This window comes from Bubalus kerabau, chromosome 1 (assembly GCF_029407905.1).
Source record: "Bubalus kerabau isolate K-KA32 ecotype Philippines breed swamp buffalo chromosome 1, PCC_UOA_SB_1v2, whole genome shotgun sequence".
NCBI classification, from domain to species: domain Eukaryota; kingdom Metazoa; phylum Chordata; class Mammalia; order Artiodactyla; family Bovidae; genus Bubalus; species Bubalus kerabau.
The window spans coordinates 117372247-117393094 of NC_073624.1; the positions used below are offsets into that span (position 1 = coordinate 117372247).

The 20848-nt window shown below is 36.6% G+C and overlaps 1 protein-coding gene across 1 annotated transcript in view; it reads right to left on the minus strand.

The window, feature by feature from the left end:
- Positions 1-20848, minus strand: part of GLIPR1L2 (GLIPR1 like 2) — a gene marked incomplete at its 3' end in the record, with an annotated part of 34220 nt that overhangs the window by 10343 nt on the left and 3029 nt on the right. Inside the window, exons 2-3 of the mRNA XM_055566397.1 lie at positions 8065-8310; positions 6143-6246 (exon numbers count right to left, since the gene is read on the minus strand). Of these exons, the coding sequence (XP_055422372.1) occupies positions 6143-6246; positions 8065-8310 (350 nt within the window). The remainder of the gene's footprint in view (positions 1-6142; positions 6247-8064; positions 8311-20848) is intronic.

Below are 20848 nucleotides of genomic sequence, written 5' to 3' on the forward strand. Positions count from 1 at the left end.
TACAAATCTTATTATTTACACCTTCTAGAAATTTCTTGAAACTTCTCCAATCTCAACCTAGACATCCCTTGTTAACGTCTTTTTTCCCAGCCCATGATTTCATACCTGCTTTTACAGCAACTCTTTTCTATTTAAAATACAGATATTGGGTGTATTTGGTTAATGTTGTGTATTTTTTTTTAAATTTCTTTCCCAATGGTCTACAAGTGTTTTCAGGATAGACACAATGTAAATAATGTGGAATTCTATTGCTTAGTTATTGTTTAAATACACCTACTACAAATGTATTTAAATAAATAAAAGATCCTGCAGGCAGATGCAACATGTCTAATAACAACCAATTTTTTCCCCTTTACCCTACATCTTTTCCTAGTGCTGTTATTAAAATTATCACTTCAGTTTAAATTCTAATGCTCATCTTTGACTGTACCCCTTTCAATATCTAAATTCAAGGCTAATCTAATTAATGCTGTTTTATTTTACTTTACTGTGTTTTGCTTAGAAATGTATAATTTTTAAATTTTATTATTTTTTGATCACACCACAAGGCTTGTGGGATCTCATTTCCCCTAACAGGGACAGAACCTGTGCTCTTAGCAGTGAAAGTGTGGAATCTTAACTGGAGCACCAGGGAATTCCCAGAAATGTATAAGTTTTTACCTTTGAAATTGAAAATAATCACTAGGAAATGACATATGTAAATACTGCTTCAGTTCACTTTTTCTGATACATTATAAGCTATCTTAAGCTTTATATATTCTCTATATGAGAGTCCTTTGGACTGCAGGGAGATCCAACCAGTCCATTCTGAAGGAGATCAGTCCTGGGATTTCTTTGGAAGGAATGATGTTAAAGCTGAGACTCCAGTACTTTGGCCACCTCATGCGAAGAGTTGACTCATTGGAAAAGACTCTGAAGCTGGGAGCGATTGGGGGCAGGAGGAGAAGGGGACGACAGAGGATGAGATGGCTGGATGGCATCACTGACTCGATGGACGTGAGTCTCAGTGAACTCCAGGAGTTGGTGATGGACAGGGAGGCCTGGCGTGCTGCGATTCATGGGGTCGCAAAGAGTCGGACACGACTGAGTGACTGAACTGACTGACTGACTGATATATTCTGTATAGTTTTACTCTCTATAGATTCTTTTCTTTTGCTTATGATTTTCTTTTCTCTGATTATTATTTCTGTTCCATTTATTTTCTATTCTTTAGGAGCACTAATTTATAGATTTATTACCCTACATGGTTCCTTTCTTTTTCCATATATTTTTACTTCTATTCTCCATCTTTGTGTTATGAAAATTTTCAAGATTGTCATTGACTCATATTTTCCCTATTGCCAAATCTATTTTATTCTTCCATTCTGTACTAGCTTGCTGTTGCTACTTTAACAAATTGCCACAAACTGGGTGGTTTAAAACAATAGAAATTTGTTTTCTCAGTTCTGGAGGTCTGAAGTCCAAAATCAAGGTGCTGTCAGGACTTTGCTCCCTTCAAAGACTCACAGAGAAAATTCCTTGACTCTCCCAGCTCCCGGTGGCTCCAGGAGTCTCTTGATTTCTGAATGTATCACTTCAACCTCTCCCTCCACAGTACATTGCCTTTCTCTTTTGTGTGTCTAGTGCTGAATCCCCTTCTCCCTCTCTCTTATGAGGGTAGGAGTAATTGCATTTAGGTCCTACCTGAATAAGACAAGTGCCTCCTCTCAAGATCCTTATCTTAAACATATCTTATATATTTTTTATAAGTCACTATTCACTCTTGCCATGTATTAATAAGTTAATATTCACAAGTTCTGTGAATTAGGACCTGGATACATCCTTTAGTGGGGGGGGGGGGGGGGGCGGTCACCATTTAGTCCACTACACATTCTAATTTTCAATTTGGCTTTCTTATTTTCACTCCTACTAAGTATTTTATAAGACTGTGATGAACTGATTCTTCTACCAACTATTCTTAAGAAAGATAGCTATGACTGCCTATTTTGAGTGCATATCAAATAAACCTTGGGGTGAGGTGCCTAATATATGAGCCAACCTAGATCCTTCATAAGTAGACTTTCCAATGTCTGTATCAAAGAAAAAAATAGTTGTAAAAATTTCAAGACAAAGAAGCCTATGGGACAAATGGGAGGAAAGAAGAGTAATCATAACATCTAGTCTAGAGAAGGAAATGGCAACCCACTCCAGTGTTCTTGCCTGGAGAACCCCAGGGACAGGGGAGCCTGGTGGGCTGCCGTCTATGGGGTCGCACAGATTCAGACACGACTGTAATGACTTAGCAGCAGCAGCAGCAACATCTAGTAGGTTCATCTTATCACTATAGCCATGGCACTAGCTATCTATTTTACACATAGTAATATATATCTATGTCAATGCTTCTCTCTCAGTTCATCCCACTATTCTCCTTCTCCTACTGTGTCTATAGGTCACTCCTGTTATTAAGGTTAACAAATACCTTCATCTTATCAAATGGAAATGTCATCTTTCCTTCCTCATCTTTCTTTCTAATTCTTTGAGGAGTATCTCATACAGTTAACCACTTTGGGCATCATGACTCATGTTCTTCATGTGGATTCCAAGTATCCTTATCCTTAGCATTGTTTAGGTTTCCCTCTTATCTTATTAGCCTCTTCACTTTCCTTTGTCAGCTCTTTTGCCTTAGGTTGAAATACTGTATTACTCTAGATCTTAGTACTTAAATTAACTCACCAAACTTCCTCTTCCATAAGGTGATCTCATTCAGGACTGCAATTCATTTCTATGTCAGGGCCTTTATAGCAGCAGTTTACTTCAAACCATTCCCAGATCAAATTGCACTTATCTCACATGCCAGCAAAGTAATCCTCAAAATTCTCCAAGCTAGGCTTCAATAGCATGTGAACTGAGAACTTCTAGATGTTTAAGCTGGATTTAGAAAAGGGAGAGGAACCAGAGATCAAATTGCCAACAGCCGTTGCATCATAGGAAAAGCAGGAGAGTTCCAGGAAAACATCTACCTCTGCTTCATTGACTACACCAAAGCCTTTGACTGTGTGCATCACAACAAACTGTGGAAAATTCTTCAAGAGATGGGAATACCAGACCTGACCTGCCTCCTGAGAAATCTGTATGCAGGTCAAGAAGCAACAGTTATAACTGGCCTTGGAACAACAGACTGGTTCCAAATTGGGAAAGGAGTTCATCAAGGCTGTACATTGCCACCCTGCTTATTTAACTCATATGCAGAGTACATCACGTGAAATGTCAGGCTGGATGAAGCACCAGCTAGAATAAAGATTGCGGGAGAAATATCAATAACCTCAGATATGCAGATGACACCACCCTTATGGCAGAAAGTAAAGAGGAACTAAAGAGCCTATTGATGAAAGTAAAACAGGAGAGTGAAAAAGTTGGCTTAAAACTCAACATTCAAAAGACTAGGATTACGGCATCCAGTCCCATCATCTCATGGCAAATAGATGGGGAAACAATGGAAACAGTGACAGACTTTATATTTTTGGGCCTCCAAAATCACTGCAGATAGTGACTGCAGCCATGAAATTAAAAGATGCTTACTCCTTGGAAGAAAAGATGACCAACCTAGACAGCATACTAAAAAGCAGAGACATTACTTTGCCAACAAAGGTCTGTATCATCAAAACTACGGTTTTTCCAGTAGTCATGTATGGATGTGAGAGTTGGACCATAAAGAAAGCTGAGCACTGAAGAATTGATGCTTTTGAACTGTGGTGTTGAAGAAGAATCTTGAGAGTCCCTTGGACTGCAAGGAGATCAAACCAGCCAATCCTAAAGGTTATCAGTCCTGAATATTGATTGGAAGGACTGATGCTAAAGCTGAAGCTCCAATACTATGGCCACCTGATGTGAAGAACTGACTCATTGGATGCTGGGAAAGATTGAAGGCAGGAGGAGAAGGGGATGACAGAGGATGAGATGGTTGCATGGCATCCTTGACTCAATGGATATGAGTTTGAGCAAACTCCAGGAGTTGGTGAAGGACAGGGAAGTCTGGTGTGCAGCAGTCCATGAGCTTGCAAAGAGTCAGACATGACTGAGCAGCTGAACTTAACTGAATAAAAACCAATCCACATACTGAAAGTCTAACCCAAGATACAAGTCTATAGCCTGTACTACAGAAACAGTCTCCAATTGTGCTTGTTTCTCTTTGTACCCTTGTTTTCCTATACTGCATTTTCACCATAATAGCAAGAACAATCTTTTATTGTTAAGTTTTCTTTTCAAAGGACTTCCCTTGTGGCTTAGCTGGTAAAGAATCCGCCTGAAATGTGGGAGACCTGCGTTGGATCTCTGGGTTGGGAAGATCCTCTGGAGAAGGGAAAGGCTACCCATTCCAGTATTCTCACCTGGAGAATTCGATGGACTGCATAGTCCATGAGGTCACAGAGAGTTGGACATGACTGAGCAATTTTCACTTTTACTTTTCTTTTCAAATCATAGTTTGAGATCATGCCACTTACTTGCTTAAAACTTTCCCATGATTTTGCCATTGTGTAGAATAAACCCCCAAATCCTCACCTGGCCAGTGATATTCTATTTGGTTTTGTTGTCACCTAACTTTCTACCTCTAACCACAATTATTCATTTTTCAAACATGCTAAACTCATTTCAAGCTCAGAGATTTTATAATACGTGCTCTCACTTCTACCTGAAATATTTTTTAGCCATCTGTTCATCTTTTGGCTTTCAGCTCAAATGCCACCTCCTTTCACAGATATCCTATCTATATTCTGGAGAAGGAAATGGCAACCCACTCCAGTATTCTTGTCTGGAGAATTCCATGGACAGAGGAGCCTGGTGGGCTGCAGTCTGAAGGGTTGTGAAGAATCAGACATGAATGAGCAACTAACACCACTATCTATATTCTATAGTAGTTATTCCCCATTTGCTTATTGTGCTGTTTCTATGGCGTATTTCACTATTTAGTTAAATATCACTTGTTTAATATGTTCACTTGTAAGTCTCTTCCAAGACTACAAACTAAGCATGGTCGGTCTTTATTGTTCTTGTTAGTGGATACATCAACTTTTAAAAGCTATTCCATGTAGTTGATAACATCCCAATGCTTCCACTTTGTAGGACTGAAAGAAGCCTAAAAACTTTTGCCATTACTCTACATTCAAAATTTGCTTTTCATGCCTATGTTCCAAGTCAGCAAAGCTTCCATTTAGGAAGTGGCTTTCTGAATTTAATTCAACCTACATTCACAGCTCTGTTGTTTTTCCTTTCTAGGGGAATACAATTATCAATTAGCAATCATTGTTCTGTTTTCCTTTCTTTTTTTTGGCTTAGTCTCAGAAGCATTTTATTTATGTATTAAGAAGCTCCTTCTCAATCCTAGCATGTATTTAATTTTTCTTGGCATGTTGATTAGGATATTTTCTCACTTCAATTATTCATTTTAACAACATTATTTATAGGATCCTATTGACCTGTAGGAAAACTTAAGGCTTTCCAATAAAGTTCTCCAGAAATAGAGGCTATTTTGGAAGGTAGTTATTTCCCATCATTGGAAAGTTTTTGGGTATAGGTACATAATTACATGGTAAGTGTTAAGAGTTCAAGTTTCATATGGATAGCTTGACTAGAAGACTTCTGAAGTACTTTTCCACCTCTGAGTTATTATGATTCCTTATATTTATGTGACTAGCACCAATTAATAATGCAACCTCTGGAGGATAGTCAATTAAAAGAGTCCTTCATGTTATAAAACTTAGGTGCTCCTGATGTCATTATTACAACATACATTTCAACATATCTTATTTTCTTTTTATAAAAATATGGAAACAAACAATTTTAGAAAATAATTTAAATCTTAATTAGCCTAGGTACTATGAAATAATACCAAGCTTAAAACTTCCTTTGGAAGTAATATTTGGCTATCTACAGGTAAAATTAGTATGCCTAAATTATGGCTCATTTTATTATAGAATTAAAAATATTTCAATATAAACTCTTTAATTGCTATCTTATAATTAATTCTTTTATAGTTCACAAAGACATTTAGAAGAATATGTTGAAAGCTCAGTCATATGGTGCAACCAAACTTCTAGGGGGGCTGGAATCCTTTAAAAATCCCCAATTTATTTTAATATTTTTTAAAAAATGTAAAGGAACTTACCCTGGTGCATAGTTGCATATGAAAAGTGCTGCATGTTTAATACGTCCAATTCTTGAACATGGAGTAACAGCACAACCAACTTTGTAAGACCTGTCCCAAACAAGCTAAAATAAAATTTTCAAAGAAAACATAAAATTTAATTCTAAACATTTACTCTGCCATAGTATAATCAATAGTATATTCAATACACATAGAACTTTAACCAAGCCAATTCAAGGAATATGAACTATTCTTCATTTGGCTGCAGGCAGAAAATTATCATGAATTAATTTAAGCATTTACAAAACTGTAATTAGAGAAACGTTTCAATAGGTTCTACCAATACTGTACTCTTAGGATTAAAAGTCTGAGAAAAACTGATCCAGAATAAGGAAGGAAGAATCAATTTTCAACATTTTGTTAAATCTGAGAGTTCCAGGTTATTGGCAGAGAGGAAGAGGGAAGTGAGAAGAGAAAAAGCCTTGGAAGAATGGAAGCCGTGAATAGAAGGAAGAAAAAGAGGGGACAGTAAGATTATAGAAGAGAAGGAAAAGAAATACAAGAGTAGAAAGTAATTGAATGTTGCAGATTTTTTTTTCTTTTATTGAGGAAATTCTATTATAAAGTAAAATAAAGTCTGGGCTTTTCATTTAAAAAAATGAGTAAAAGAGCTGGTTCCTATAAAATAGTTTCTTGCAAGACAGGTCTTGGAATGAAAATAGGAAAACAATTAAAGATATTCCAGAAAATAATTCCTGAGTGTATTTAATTGTCCCGATACTTTTAAGTGAAGAAAGAAAAAAATTGTTTTGTTAACCTCTGTGGGACAGGAAGAAACGATTTGTTTTCCTTTTCTCTATAACTCTTAGCGATTTTAAAAGTGTGTGACCCCAAAAGAAATAGACCAATGCTTTAAAAGAATAGAGAATAGAATGTCTGCAGCAGTTGAAGTTAAGTCAAATCCAGGAGATGAAAGTGTCTAGGAAACTAGATTTAAGGAGGAAAACATACAGAGGAGTAGGTCAGGGAGGAGACTTGGTTAGTTTGCTCAAAGTACTGAAGTCATATAAAGAAGTTTAGCTTTGACATGAGTAAGATAATAGAGAGCCTCTCATTTTCTAGAAGAAAGAACTGATCAAAAAAGAATTTTTGAAATATGATTAATTTGATGGAACAGAAAGACACTAGTTCAACATGAAAAAATTCCCAAATTTTAAGTTCTAAATCAGAATTGACTCATTGAAAAATAATCATCTTTTAAATGAGCTTGGAAGTTAATTCAATAGTTTATTGATTCCTCATACAAATATTTATTGAAGACCTAAATAATGTCATGTTGATGTGTTGAGAATACATGGATGAGAAGACAAGGTCCCTGCCCTTTGCATAGTATTAGATTCATACATTAATGATTATGAAAAATGTAATATGTAAAATAATAAATGTATGCACAGGAAATAAAAAGTGGTTCAGTATGCTTGGAGTACAAAGTATAAGGGTGAATTGTTAGATATGAGGCAGGAAAATAATACTACGCATTTACAATTAACATGTTTTCATACATACATATACCATTGAATGTGTACTGATTCATGCAAAAAAAAATCAAGTCTCTTATTTATGTTTAAATAGTCAATAAACTAGAACTAATTTTTATTTACTGTTTACTTCCTTTTCCAGCATGCGTTATTTTAGAAAGGTACCTTTCATCTTTGGGTATAGAGATTAGATTTACTTTATTTAAAGGAATGCTTTAATTGTATGGTTCAAGCAAATAGAAGAAATTATGAACATTCAGAAGATCTAGGACTGATCAGAATTTTGATTCTTTAGAGGAAGTAATTTTACCATTTGAATTTATTTATAAAATTGAAACAATCAATAAAAACTTAGTAGTAAGGCAATTAAGGAGTCTATTGAATTAATAATATAAAATTAGGTACCTGTAGATAGTTAGAACAGTTATCAGAGCAACTGTTCTTTTCAAAATTGTACTTTCTCCTCTGCTCAAACCAACTTCTGATAGCAATACTTGCAGTAAATTCATTTTCAGGGCCGACCCATATATTTTCACCAATACCATTAAATTTAGGATGGGCCATATATAGTTCTTCTAAATGAGTATTACGCGCAAACACACATTTTTTCCCCCATGCTCTAGCAGTCCGTGACAAAGCTACATCCCAAGTCTGAAAAAAAATGCAAAAGGCAAAGAAAACAAAATAATAATAACGAAGGCTTTTTTTGTGCTCTAAATTATTTTCCTTGAATTCTCATATTTAGATTTAGGGAAAACAATTCTTATTTTGTGCCTATGAGTCTGATTTGTGGAGTTTATAAAGGAGGAAAGTGTTTTGAGATAATTATAAATGAAACAACTATTTCCGGAGACTATGCATATTTTGTAATTAGAAAGTCAGATTGTTAGATGATGCAAATGATTATAATACTCTTACCTGTAGTCTATTCAGAAAATGCATATTTTTAACCTCATGCCTTATACACATAATAATACAATAATTTAACATATTTAAGAACTATTTATTGAGCACTGATTATATGCAAATTGTTGTACTTTGAGGGATAAAATGAAGTCAACATAAAGTTTGTCCTCTAGTTTCTTATTGTTATTAGAACAACCTGGGATAATACATACATATATATACACACATATACATGTATATATAATTTTAACATATAGAGGTAGTTTGTAAACTTTATACAAGAGGTACATGTAAAGCTTTATGGATGTTTCCAGAAATGTGAGGAAATGTCACAGGATGCTGCCATTTTCCATTTATGGAAACATCCAGAAATGTGTACTTCTGTCATATTTAGAGGCTTAGTATAATGTTCATTGTTTAGTTAAGGACAAGAACAACAAAAACACACACACACACACACAAATAGAAAAATCAATAGTTCTAAAACCAACATGCTAAAAATGTACGTTATAGTATATTTGAAAATAAACATTTCTGAAAACATTACTAAGATTTCCTTAGAGTTTTCTTGGTTAGTTTCATAAACAGAAAATATATTATAGAAAATAAATCAGGCTTTTAGGATATCCCCTCTCTTCCCACACTATTTTCTTTCCCAAAGGTAATCATTGTTAAAAATATGGCTTATGTACACATTTCTCTATCTCCATGTACATACTATCCAAAATAAGATATGTTAGGGTATTTTAGGAGAATATTTTATGATTTTTGTCCTTGCACTGTTTTAATCATCCCACACACAATAGTATTGGCCTGCCATATGCAGTTTTCACTCAGAGAGATTATTCCTTCTTAGCACAAATAGATCTACCTAACTTTTTAAAACTCTTCATAGTATTACATAGTGTGGCTAGGAGCATGTAATAAAGGTTATCATTCCACTACTGATGGCCCTTCTGATTCTTTCCCATTTACAAACAAAGCTCCATGGACCATCTTTCTACTACTTAATTTTGCAAATTGCTTACACAACACAACATATGCTTATAGTGCACTAATCACTATTCTAAGTGGTTTTTTTTCCTTCCATTCATATTGAGATATAATTGGCACACAGCCCTGTACAAACGTAAGGTGTATAGCACAATACATGGGCTTCCCTGGTGGTTCAGCTGGTAAAGAATCTGCCTGCAATGTGGGAGACCTGGGTTGGATCCCTGCGTTGGGACAATACCCTGAACAAGGGAACGGCTACCCACACCAGGATTCTGGCCTGGAGAATTCCATGGACTGTATAGTCCATGGGGTCACAAAGAGTCACATAAAGGCAATGCCAAGGAATGCTCAAACTACCGCACAGTTGCACTCATCTCACATGCTAGTAAAGTAATGCTCAAAATTCTCCAAGCCAGGCTTCAGCAATATGTGAACCGTGAACTTCCTGAGGTTCAAGCTGGTTTTAGAAAAGGCAGAGGAACCAGAGATCAAATTGCCAACATCCGCTGGATCATGGGAAAAGCAAGAGAGTTCCAGAAAAGCATCTATTTCTGCTTTATTGACTATGCCAAAGCCTTTGACTGTGTGGATCACAATAAACTGTGGAAAATTCTGAAAGAGATGGGAATACCAGACCACCTGACCTGCCTCTTGAGAAATTTGTATGCAGGTCAGGAAGCAACAGTTAGAAGTGGACATGGAACAACAGACTGGTTCCAAATAGGAAAAGGATTACATCAAGGCTGTATATTGTCACCCTGCTTATTTAACTTCTATGTAGAGTACATTATGAGAAATGCTGGACTGGAAGAAAACAAATTGGAATCAAGATTGCCAGGAGAAATATCAATAACCTCAGATATGCAGATGACACCACCCTTATGGCAGAAAGTGAAGAGGAACTCAAAAGCCTCTTGATGAAAGTGAAAGTGGAGAGTGAAAAAGTTGAAAACGAAGATCATGGCATCCGGTCCCATCACTTCATGGGAAATAGATGGGGAAACAGTGGAAAGAGTGTCAGACTTTATTTTTCTGGGCTCCAAAGTCACTGCAGATGGTGACTGCAGCCATGAAATTAAAAGACGCTTACTCCTTGGAAGGAAAGTTATGACCAACCTAGTTAGCATATTCAAAAGCAGAGACATTACTTTGCCAACAAAGGTTCGTCTAGTCAAGGCTAGGGTTTTTTCTGTGGTCATGTACAGATGTGAGAGTTGGACTGTGAAGAAGGCTGAGCGCTGAAGAATTGATGCTTTTGAAGTGTGGTGTTGGAGAAGACTCTTGAGAGTCCCTTGGACTGCAAGGAGATCCAACCAGTCCATTCTGAAGGAGATCAGCCCTGGGATTTCTTTGGAAGGAATGATGCTAAAGCTGCAACTCCAGTACTTTGGCCACCTCATGTGAAGAGCTGACTCATTGGAAAAGACTCTGATGCTGGGAGGGATTGGGGGCAGGAGGAGAAGGGGATGACAGAGGATGAGATGGCTGGATGGCATCACTGACTCGATGGACGTGGGTCTGAATGAACTCTGGGAGTTGGTGATGGATAGGGAGGCCTGGCGTGCTGCAATTCATGGAGTCGCAAAGAGTCGGACATGACTGAGCGACTGATCTGATCTGATCTGAATACATCATGAAATGATTAACATAAAAAGTTTAATGAACATCCATTACCTCATACAGATATAAAATAAACAGAAAAAAGTATTTTTCCCTTGTGATGAGAACTCAGGATTTGTTCTTTTAACACTTTCAGGTAACATCAGCAGTAGTAATTATAGTAATCATTAGGACATTACATTACTAGAATTTATTTATAACTGGAAGTTTGTACTTTTTTTTTTTTTTACCACTTTCATCCAATCCCTCCCTACCCTCGATAACCACAAATCTGATCTCTTTTTCTATCAGTTTGGTATATATACACATAGTTTTTGAGGTATAATTGACATACAACATATATCAGTTATTGGTGAACAACATAGTGGTTTGACATTTTCATACATTACAAAATGATCAGCACAACACGTCTAGGTACATTGTCTCTGTACAAAGATATTACATTACTATTGACTATATTTTCCACGTTCTACATTTAATTTCACTTACTCATATGTTTTGTCACTGTAAGTTTGTTAATTTTCCTCACCTATTTCACTCATTCCTTGCCCTCCCCTCTGGCAATCAATCACCCGTTTTTCTTTTTATCTGTGTGTTTTTTTTTTTTTTTTTCTGTTTGATGGTTTGTTTGTTTCATTTTCAAGATTCCACATATAAGTGAAATTGTGTGGTATTTATCTTTTTCTGTTTTACTTATTTCACTTAGCATAATACCTTCTAGGTCCATCCATGCTGTCACAAATAGCAAGAATTCATTCTTTTTTTATGGCTGAGTAATATTCCATTGTATAAACCACATTTTCTCTATCCATTCATCTATCCATGGCCACTTAGGTTGCTTCCATTTCTTGGCTATTGTGAATAATGCTGCAATGAACATAGGAGTGTAGATACCTTTTTGAATTAGTGTTTCCTTTTTTCACCCTTTGTAAAAATACCTAGGAGTGGGAATTGCTGCCACTGGAATATTTACTATCATGGGTTGACTTCTTTTTTTTTTCAGATTCCACATATAAATGATACCATGCAATATTGGGGGCTTCCCTGGTGGCTCAGTGGTAAAGAATTTGCCTGCCAATGCAGGAGATGCAAGTTCAATCCCTGGGTCAGGAAGACATCGTGGAGAAGGATATAGCAACCCACTCTAGTATTCTTGCTGGGAAATCCTATGGACAGTGGAGCCTGGCATGCTACAGTCCACGGGGGTCACAAAATGAGTCAGATAAGACTGAGCAACTCAGTCAGCTCAGTTCAGTTGCTAAGTTGTGTCCGACTCTTTGAAACCCCATGGACTACAGCAAGCCAGGCCTCCCTGTCCATCACCAACTCCCGGAGTTTACTCAAACTCATGTCCATTGAGTCGGTGATGCCATCCAACCATCTCATCCTCTGTCGTCCCCTTCTCCTCCTGCCTTCAATCTTTCCCAGCATCAGGGTCTTTTCAAATGAGTCAAGCTCTTCATATCAGGTGGCCAAAGTATTGGAGTTTCAGCTTCAACATCCGTCCTTCCAATGAACATTCAGGACTGATTTCCTTTAGGATGGACAGGTTGTATCTCCCTGCAGTCCAAGGGACTCTCAAGAGTCTTCTCCAACACCATGGTTCAAAAGCATCAATTCTTCAGTGCTCAGCTTTATTTATAGTCCAACTCACACATCTATACATATCTGACTCATATGTATCTGACTCATTTTGTGACCCCCATGGACTGGAAAAACTATAGCCTTGACTAGACGGGCCTTTGTTGACAAAGTAATGTCTTTGCTTTTTAATATACTATCTAGGTTGGTCATAACTTTCCTTCCAAGGAGTAAGCGTCTTTTAATTTCATGGCTGCAATCACAATCTGCAGTGATTTTGGAGCCCAGAAAAACAAAGTCAGCCACGGTTTCCATTGTTTCCCCACCTATTTGCCATGAAGTGATGGGACTGGATGCCATGATCTTCGTTTTCTGAATGTTGAGCTTTAAGCCAACTTTTTCACTCTTCTCTTTCACTTTCATCAAGAGGCTCTTTATTTCTTCTTCACTTTCTTCCATAAAGGTGGTGTCATCTGCATATCTGAGGTTATTGATATTTCTCCCAGCAGTCTTGATTCCAGCTCGTTCTTCCTCCAGCCCAGCGTTTCTCATGATGTATTCTGCATCTAAGTTAAATTAGCAGGGTGACAATTTACAGCCTTGACATACTCCTTTTCCTATTTGGAACCAGTCTGTTGTTCCATGTCCAGTTCTAATTGTTGCTTCCTGACCTGCATACAGATTTCTCAAGAGACAGGTTAGGTGGTCTGGTATTTCCATCTCTTTCAGAATTTTCTACAGATTATTGTGATACATGCAGTCAAAACCTGTGGCATAGTCAATAAATCAGAAATAGATGTTTTTCTGGAACTCTTGCTTTTTCGATGATCTAGCAGATGTTGGTAATTTGATCTTTGGTTACTCTGCCTTTTCTAAATCCAGCTTGAACTTCTGGAAGTTCACAGTTCAACTAAACATCAACAAAATGTAATATCTGTCTTTATCTGGCATATTTCACTTAGGACAATGCCTTCAAGTTCCCTCCAGGTTGCTGTAAATGGCAGGATTTCCTTCTTTCTGATGGCTGAACCATGGGATTTCCATTGTATGTATACATACTACTACTTCTTTGTTCATTCACTCATTGATGGACATGTAGGTTGTTTCCATATCTTCCCTATCATGAATAATGCTGTAATGAACATAAGAGTGCATACATCTCTGTGATATTCTGTTGTCATTTCCTTTGGATGCAGCTACCTAAGTGTGGTATTGCTGGATCACACAGAACTTTAAAAAACTTTTTTTGAAGAAATTTCATACTGTTTTCCAAAATTGTTGCATGAATATACATTTCTACTAACAATGCACAAAGGTTCCCTTTTCTCCACATTCTCACAAACATTTGTTTTCTCCTGTCCTTTTATTTATTTTATTGAAAGATATTGCTTTACAGAATTTTATTGTTTTCTGTCAAACATGAACATGAATCAGCCATAGGTATACATATATCCCCTCCCTTTTGAACTTCCCTCCCATGTCCCTCCCCATCCCACCCTTCTAGGTTGATACAGAGCCCCTGTTTGAGTTTCCTTAGCCATACAGCAAATTCCCATTGGCTATCTATTTTACATATGGTAATGTAAGTTTCCATGTTACTCTTTCCATACATCTCACCCTCTCCTCCCCTCTCTACATGTCCATAAGTTTATTCTCTATGTCTGCTTCTCCATTGTTTCCCTGTAAATAAATTCTTCAGGACTATTTTTCTAGATTCCATATATATGTGTTAGAATATGATAATTATCTTTCTCTGACTCACTTCACTCTGTATAATAGGTTCTAGATTCATCCACCTCATTGGAACTGACTCAAAGGTGTTCCTTTTTATGGTTGAGTAATATTCCATTGTGTATATGTACCACAACTTCTTTATCCATTCATCTGTCGATGGACATCTAGGTTGCTTCCATGTTCTAGCTATTGTAAATAGGGCTACAGTGAACAATGGGATACTTGTGTTTTTTTCAACTTTGGTTTCCTCAGGGTATATGCCTACAAGTGGGATTGCTGGGTCATATGGTGGTTTTATTCCTAGTTTTTTAAGGAATCTCCATACCATCTTCCATAGTGGCTGTATCAATTTACATTCCCACCAACAACACAAGAGAGTTCCCTTTTCTCCACACCCTCTCCAGAATTTATTGTTTGTAGACTTTTTGATGATGGCTGTTCTGACAGATGTGAGGTGGCATCTCATTGTAGTTTTGATTTGCATTTCTCTAATAATGAGCGACATTGAACATCTTTTCATCTGTTTGTTAGCCATCTGTTTATCGTCTTTGGAGAAATGTCTGTTTAGGTCTTTTTCCCACTTCTGATTGGGTTGTTTTTCTGGCATTGAGTTGTATGAGGCTGCTGGTATATTTTGGAAATTAATCCTTGGTCAGTTGTTTCATTTGCTATTATTTTCTCCTATTCTGAGGGCTGTCTTTTCACCTTGCTTATGGTTTTCTTTGCTGTGCAAAAGCTTTTAAGTTTAGTCAGATCCCACTTGTTTACTTTTGTTTTTATTTCCATTACTCTAGGAGGTGGGTCATAGAGTATCTTGCTTTGATTTATGTCATCAAGTGTTCTGCCCATGTTTTCCTCTAAGAGTTTTATAGTTTCTGGTCTTACATTTATATCTTTCTTCCATTTTGAGTTTATCTTTGTGTATGGTGTTAGGAAGTATTCTAATTTCATTTTCTTACATGTAGCTGATGAGTTTTTCCAGCATCATTTATTGAAGAGGCTGTCTTTGCCCCATTGTATGTTCTTGCCTCCTTCGTCAAAAATAAGGTACCCATAGGTGAAAGGGTTTATTTCTGGGCTTTCTATTTTGTTCCATTGGTCTATATTTCTGTTTTTGTGCCAGTACCATACTGTCTTGATGACTGTAGCTTTGTAGTATAATCTGAAGTCAGGAAAATTGATTCCTCCAGTTCCATTCTTCTTTCACAAGACTGCTTTGGCTATTTGGGGGCTTTTCTGTTTCCAAATGAACTGTGAATTTTTTTGTTCTAGTTCTGTGAAAAATGCCACTGATAATTTGATAGGGATCACATTGAATCTGTAGGTTGCATTTAGTAGTATAGTCATTTTCACAATATTGATTCTTCCTACCCAGGAACATAGAATATCTCCCCCTCTGTTTATGTCATCTTTGATTTCTTTCATTAGTGTCTTGTAATTTTCTGTGTACAGTTCTTTTATCTCCTTAGGTAACTTTATTCCTAGATATTTAATTCTTTTTGTTGTAATGGTGAATGGGATTGATTCCTTCATTTCTCTTTCTGATTTTTCATTATTATATAGAAACGCAGGTGATTTCTGTGTATTGATTTTCTATCCTGAAGCTTTGCTAAATTCACTCATTAGCTCTAGTAATTTTCTGATACTATCTTTAGGGTTTTTTATGTACAGTATCATGTCATATGCAAACCGTGACAGCTTTACTTCTTTTCTGATCTGGATTCCTTTTCTTTTTCTTCTCTGATTGATGTAGCTAGAACTTCCACAACTATGTTGAATAACAGTGATGAAAGTGGACACCCTTATCTTGTTCCTGATCTTAGGGGGAATGCTTTCAGTTTTTCACCATTGAGAATAATGTTTGCTGTAGACTGATCATATATGCCCTTTACTTCTTGAGGTAGGTTCCTTCTATGGCTGGTTTTTAAAGAGTTTTAAACACAAATGGGTGCTGAATTTTGTCAAAGGCTTTTTTGGGCATCTATTGAGATGATCATATGGTTTTTATCTTTGAATTTGTTAATATGGTGTATCACATTGATTGACTTGCATATATTGAAGAATACCTGCATTCCTGGAATTAACCCAACTTGATCATGGTGTATGAGCTTTTTGATGCATTGCTGAATTCTGTTTGCTAAAATTTTGTTGAATATTTTTGCATCTATGTTCATCAGTGATATTGGCTTGTAGTTTTCCTTTTTTGTGTTGTCTTTGTCTGGTTTTGGTATCAGGGTGATGGTGGCCTCGTAGAATGAGTTTGGAAGTGTTCCTTCCTCCGCAACTTTTTGAAAGAGTTTTAGAAGGCTAGGCATTAGCTCTTCTTTAAATGTTTGATAGAAGTCTCCTATGAAGGCATCTTGTCCTGGGCTTTTGTTTTTTGGGAGGTTTTTTTTTTTTTTAATCACAGCTTCAATTTCAGTTCCTGTAATTAGGTTGTTCATAATTTCTATTTCTTCCTGGTTCAGTCTTGGAAGATTGAACTTTTTTAAGAATCTGTGCATTTCTTCCAGGTTATCCATTTTATTGCCATAGAGTCGTTGATAATAATCTCTTATAATCCTTTGTGTTTCTGCATTGTTTGTTGTAACCTCCCCTTTTTCATTTCTAATTTTGTTGATTTGATTCTTCTATCTTTACTTGATGCATCTGGCTAAAGGCTTATCAATTTTGTATATCTTCTCAAAGAACCCACGTTTAGTTTTATTAATCTTTACTATTGTTTCTTCCATTTCTTTTTCATTTATTTCTGCTCAGATTTTATGTTTCCTTCTACTATTTTTTTTTTTTGTTCTTTTTCCAGTTGTTTTAGGTGTAAAGTTAGGTTGTCTATTCAATGTTTTTCTTGTTTCTTGAGGTAGCATTGTATTGCTATAAACTTCCCTCTTTGAACTGCTTTTGCTGCATCCCATAGGTTTTTAGTTGCCATGTTTTCATTGTCATTTGTTTCTAGAAATTTTTTGATTTCCCTTTTGATTTCTTCAGTAACCTGTGGGTTATTTAGAAATGTGTTGTTTAATCTCCACTGTTTCTTACTTTTTTTTTTCTTCTGTAATTGATATCTAATCTCATAGCATTGTGGTCAGAGAAGATGCCTGATACGATTACAATTTTCTTAAATTTACTGAGGTTTGATTTGTGACCCACGATGTTGTCTACCCTGGAGACTGTTCCATGTGCACTTGAGAAGAGGGTGTATTCTTCTGCATTTGGATGGAATGTCCTGAAGATATCAATGAGATCCATCTCATTTAATGTATCATTTAAGACTTGTGTTTCCCTTTTAATTTTCTGTTTTGATGATCTGTTCACTGGTGTGAGTGGGATGTTAAAGTCTCCTACTATTATTGTGTTACTATCAATTTCTCCTTTTATGTCTGCTAGTGTTTGTCTTATGTATTGAGGTGCTTCCATGTTGGGTGCCTAGGTATTTACAATTGTTATGCCTTTCTCTTGGATTGATCCCTTGATCATTATGTAGTATCCTTCCTTATTTCTTGTAAACTTCTTTAAGGACTATTTTATCTGATATGAGGATTGCTACTACAGCTTTCTTTTGCTTCCCATTTGCATGGAATATATTTTTCCATCCTCTCCCTTTCAGTCTATTTGTGTCTTGAGGTCTGAGGTGGGTTTCTTGTAGATAGCATATGTACAGGTCTTGTTTTTGAATCCATTTAGCTAGTCTGTGTCTTTTGGTTGGAGCATTAATCTGTTTACATTTAAAGTAATTATTGATATATATGTTCATATTGCCATTTTCTTAATTGTTTGGGGTGGATTTTGTAGATCTTTTTTCTTCTCTCTTAACTTTTGCTTGTCTGAAAAGCTTTTGCTTTCTCCATTAATTTTGAATGAGATCCTTGCTGGGTACAGTAATCTTGGTTGTAGATTTTTCCCTTTCAGCACTTTAAATATATCCTGTCATTCCCTTCTGGCCTGCAGAGTTTCTGTTGAAAGATCAACTGTTAAGCGTATGGGGTTTCCCTTGTATGTTATTTGTTGCTTCTCCCTTGCTGCTTTTACTATTCTTTCTTTCTGTTTAGTCTTTGTTAGTTTGATTAGTATGTGTCTTGGCATGTTTCTCCTTGGTTTTATCTTGTATGGGACTCTTTGTGCCTCTTGGACTTGATGGAGTATTTCCTTTTCCATGGTCGGAAAATTTTCAACTCTAATCTCTTCAAAAATTTTCTCATACCCTCTTTTTTTTTTATTTTGAGAAAATTTTTGAAAAGATTAGAGTTGAAAAATTTCCCATACCCTTTCTTTTTCTCTTCTTCTCCTGGGACCCCTATAATTCGAATGTTGGTGACTTTGATATTGTCCCAGAGGTCTCTGAGACTATCCTCCGCTCTTTTCTTTTTTTTTTTACTTTATTTGATCCATTCTTCTGCTTCAGATACTCTGCTGTTGATTCCTTCTAGAGTATTTTTAATTTCAGTAATTGTGTTGTTTGTCTATCTTCTGTCTTTTTTGATGATATTCTAACAGATACAACATGATAATTTATTGTAGTTTTAATTTGCATTTCCTGGATGATTAGTCATGTTGAGGTCCTTTTTATGTACCTGTTGGCTAAAGCTATAAAATTCTTAGAAGAAACAAAGGGGGAGAGTTTCATGACATTCGATGTGGCAATGATTTCTTAGATATGTCACCAAAAGTATAGGTAACATGATAAAAAATAGATGAGTTAGTCTTCATTATAATTAAAAATTTTTGTGTATCAAAAGATACTATTAACAGAATAAAAAGACAATCTACAGAAAGGGAGAAAACAGTTGAAATTCATGTATTTTTAAATATATTTTATCTAGAATATATAAAAAATCCTCTCTCTCTCTCTCTCTCTCTCTATATATATATATATACACACCAAGGGAACATTTCATGCAAAGATGGGCTCAATAAAGGACAGAAATGGTATGGACCTAACAGAAGCAGAAGATATTAAGAAGAGGTGGCAAGAATGCACAGGAGAACTGTACAAAAAAGATCTTCATGACCCAGATAATCATGATGGTGTGATCACTCACCTAGAGCCAGACATCCTGGAATGTGAAGTCAATGGGCCTTAGAAAGCATCACTACGAACAAAGCTAGTGGAGGTGATGGAATTCCAGTTGAGCTATTTCAAATCCTGAAAGATGATGCTGTGAAAGTGCTGCACTCAATATGCCAGCAAATTTGGAAAACTCAGCAGTGGCCACAGGACTGGAAAAGGTCAGTCTTCATTCCAATCCCAAAGAAAGGCAATGCCAAAGAATGCTCAAACTACCACACAGTTGCACTCATCTCACACACTAGTAAAGTCATGCTCAAAATTCTCCAAGCCAGGCTTCAGCAATACATGAACCATGAACTTCCAGATGTTCAAGCTGGTTTTAGAAAAGGCAGAGGAACCAGAGATCAAATTGCCAACATCCGCTGGATCATGGGAAAAGCAAGAGAGTTCCAGAAAAACATCTATTTCTGCTTTACTGACTATGCCAAAGCCTTTGACTGTGTGGATCACAATAAACTGTGGAAAATTCTGAAAGAAATGGGAATACCAGACCACCTGACCTGCCTCTTGAGAAACCTATATGCAGGTCAGGAAGCAACAGTTAGAAGTGGACATGGAACAACAGACTGGTTCCAAATAGGAAAAGGAGTACGTCGAGGCTGTATATTGTCATCCTGCTTATTTAACTTATATGCAGAGTACATCATGAGAAACGCTGGGCTGGAAGAAGCACAAGCTGGAATCAAGACTGCTGGGAGAAATATCAAAGCCTCAGATATGCAGATGACACCACCCTCATGGCAGAAAGTGAAGAGGAACTCAAAAGCCTCTTGATGAAAGTGAGAGTGGAGAGTGAAAAAGTTGGCTTAAAGCTCAACATTCAGAAAACGAAGATCATGGCATCTGGTCCCATTACTTCATGGGAAATAGATGGGGAAACAGTGTCAGACTTTATTTGGGGCTCCAAAATCACTGCAGATGGTGAATGCAGCCATAAAATTAAAAGACACTTACTCCTTGGAAGGAAAGTTATGACCAACCTAGACATCATATTGAAAAGCAGAGACATTACTTTGCCAACAAAGGTCCGTCTAGTCAAGGCTATGGTTTTTCAAGTGGTCATGTATGGATGTGAGAGTTGGACTGTGAAGAAAGCTGAGCGCTGAAGCATTGATGCTTTTGAACTGTGGTGTTGGAGAAGACTCTTGAGAGTCCCATGGACTGCAAGGAGATCCAAGCAGTCCATTCTGAAGGAGATCAGTCCTGGTGTTCTTTGGAAGGAGTGATGCTAAAGCTGAAACTCCAGTACTTTGGCCACCTCATGCGAAGAGTTGACTCATTGGAAAA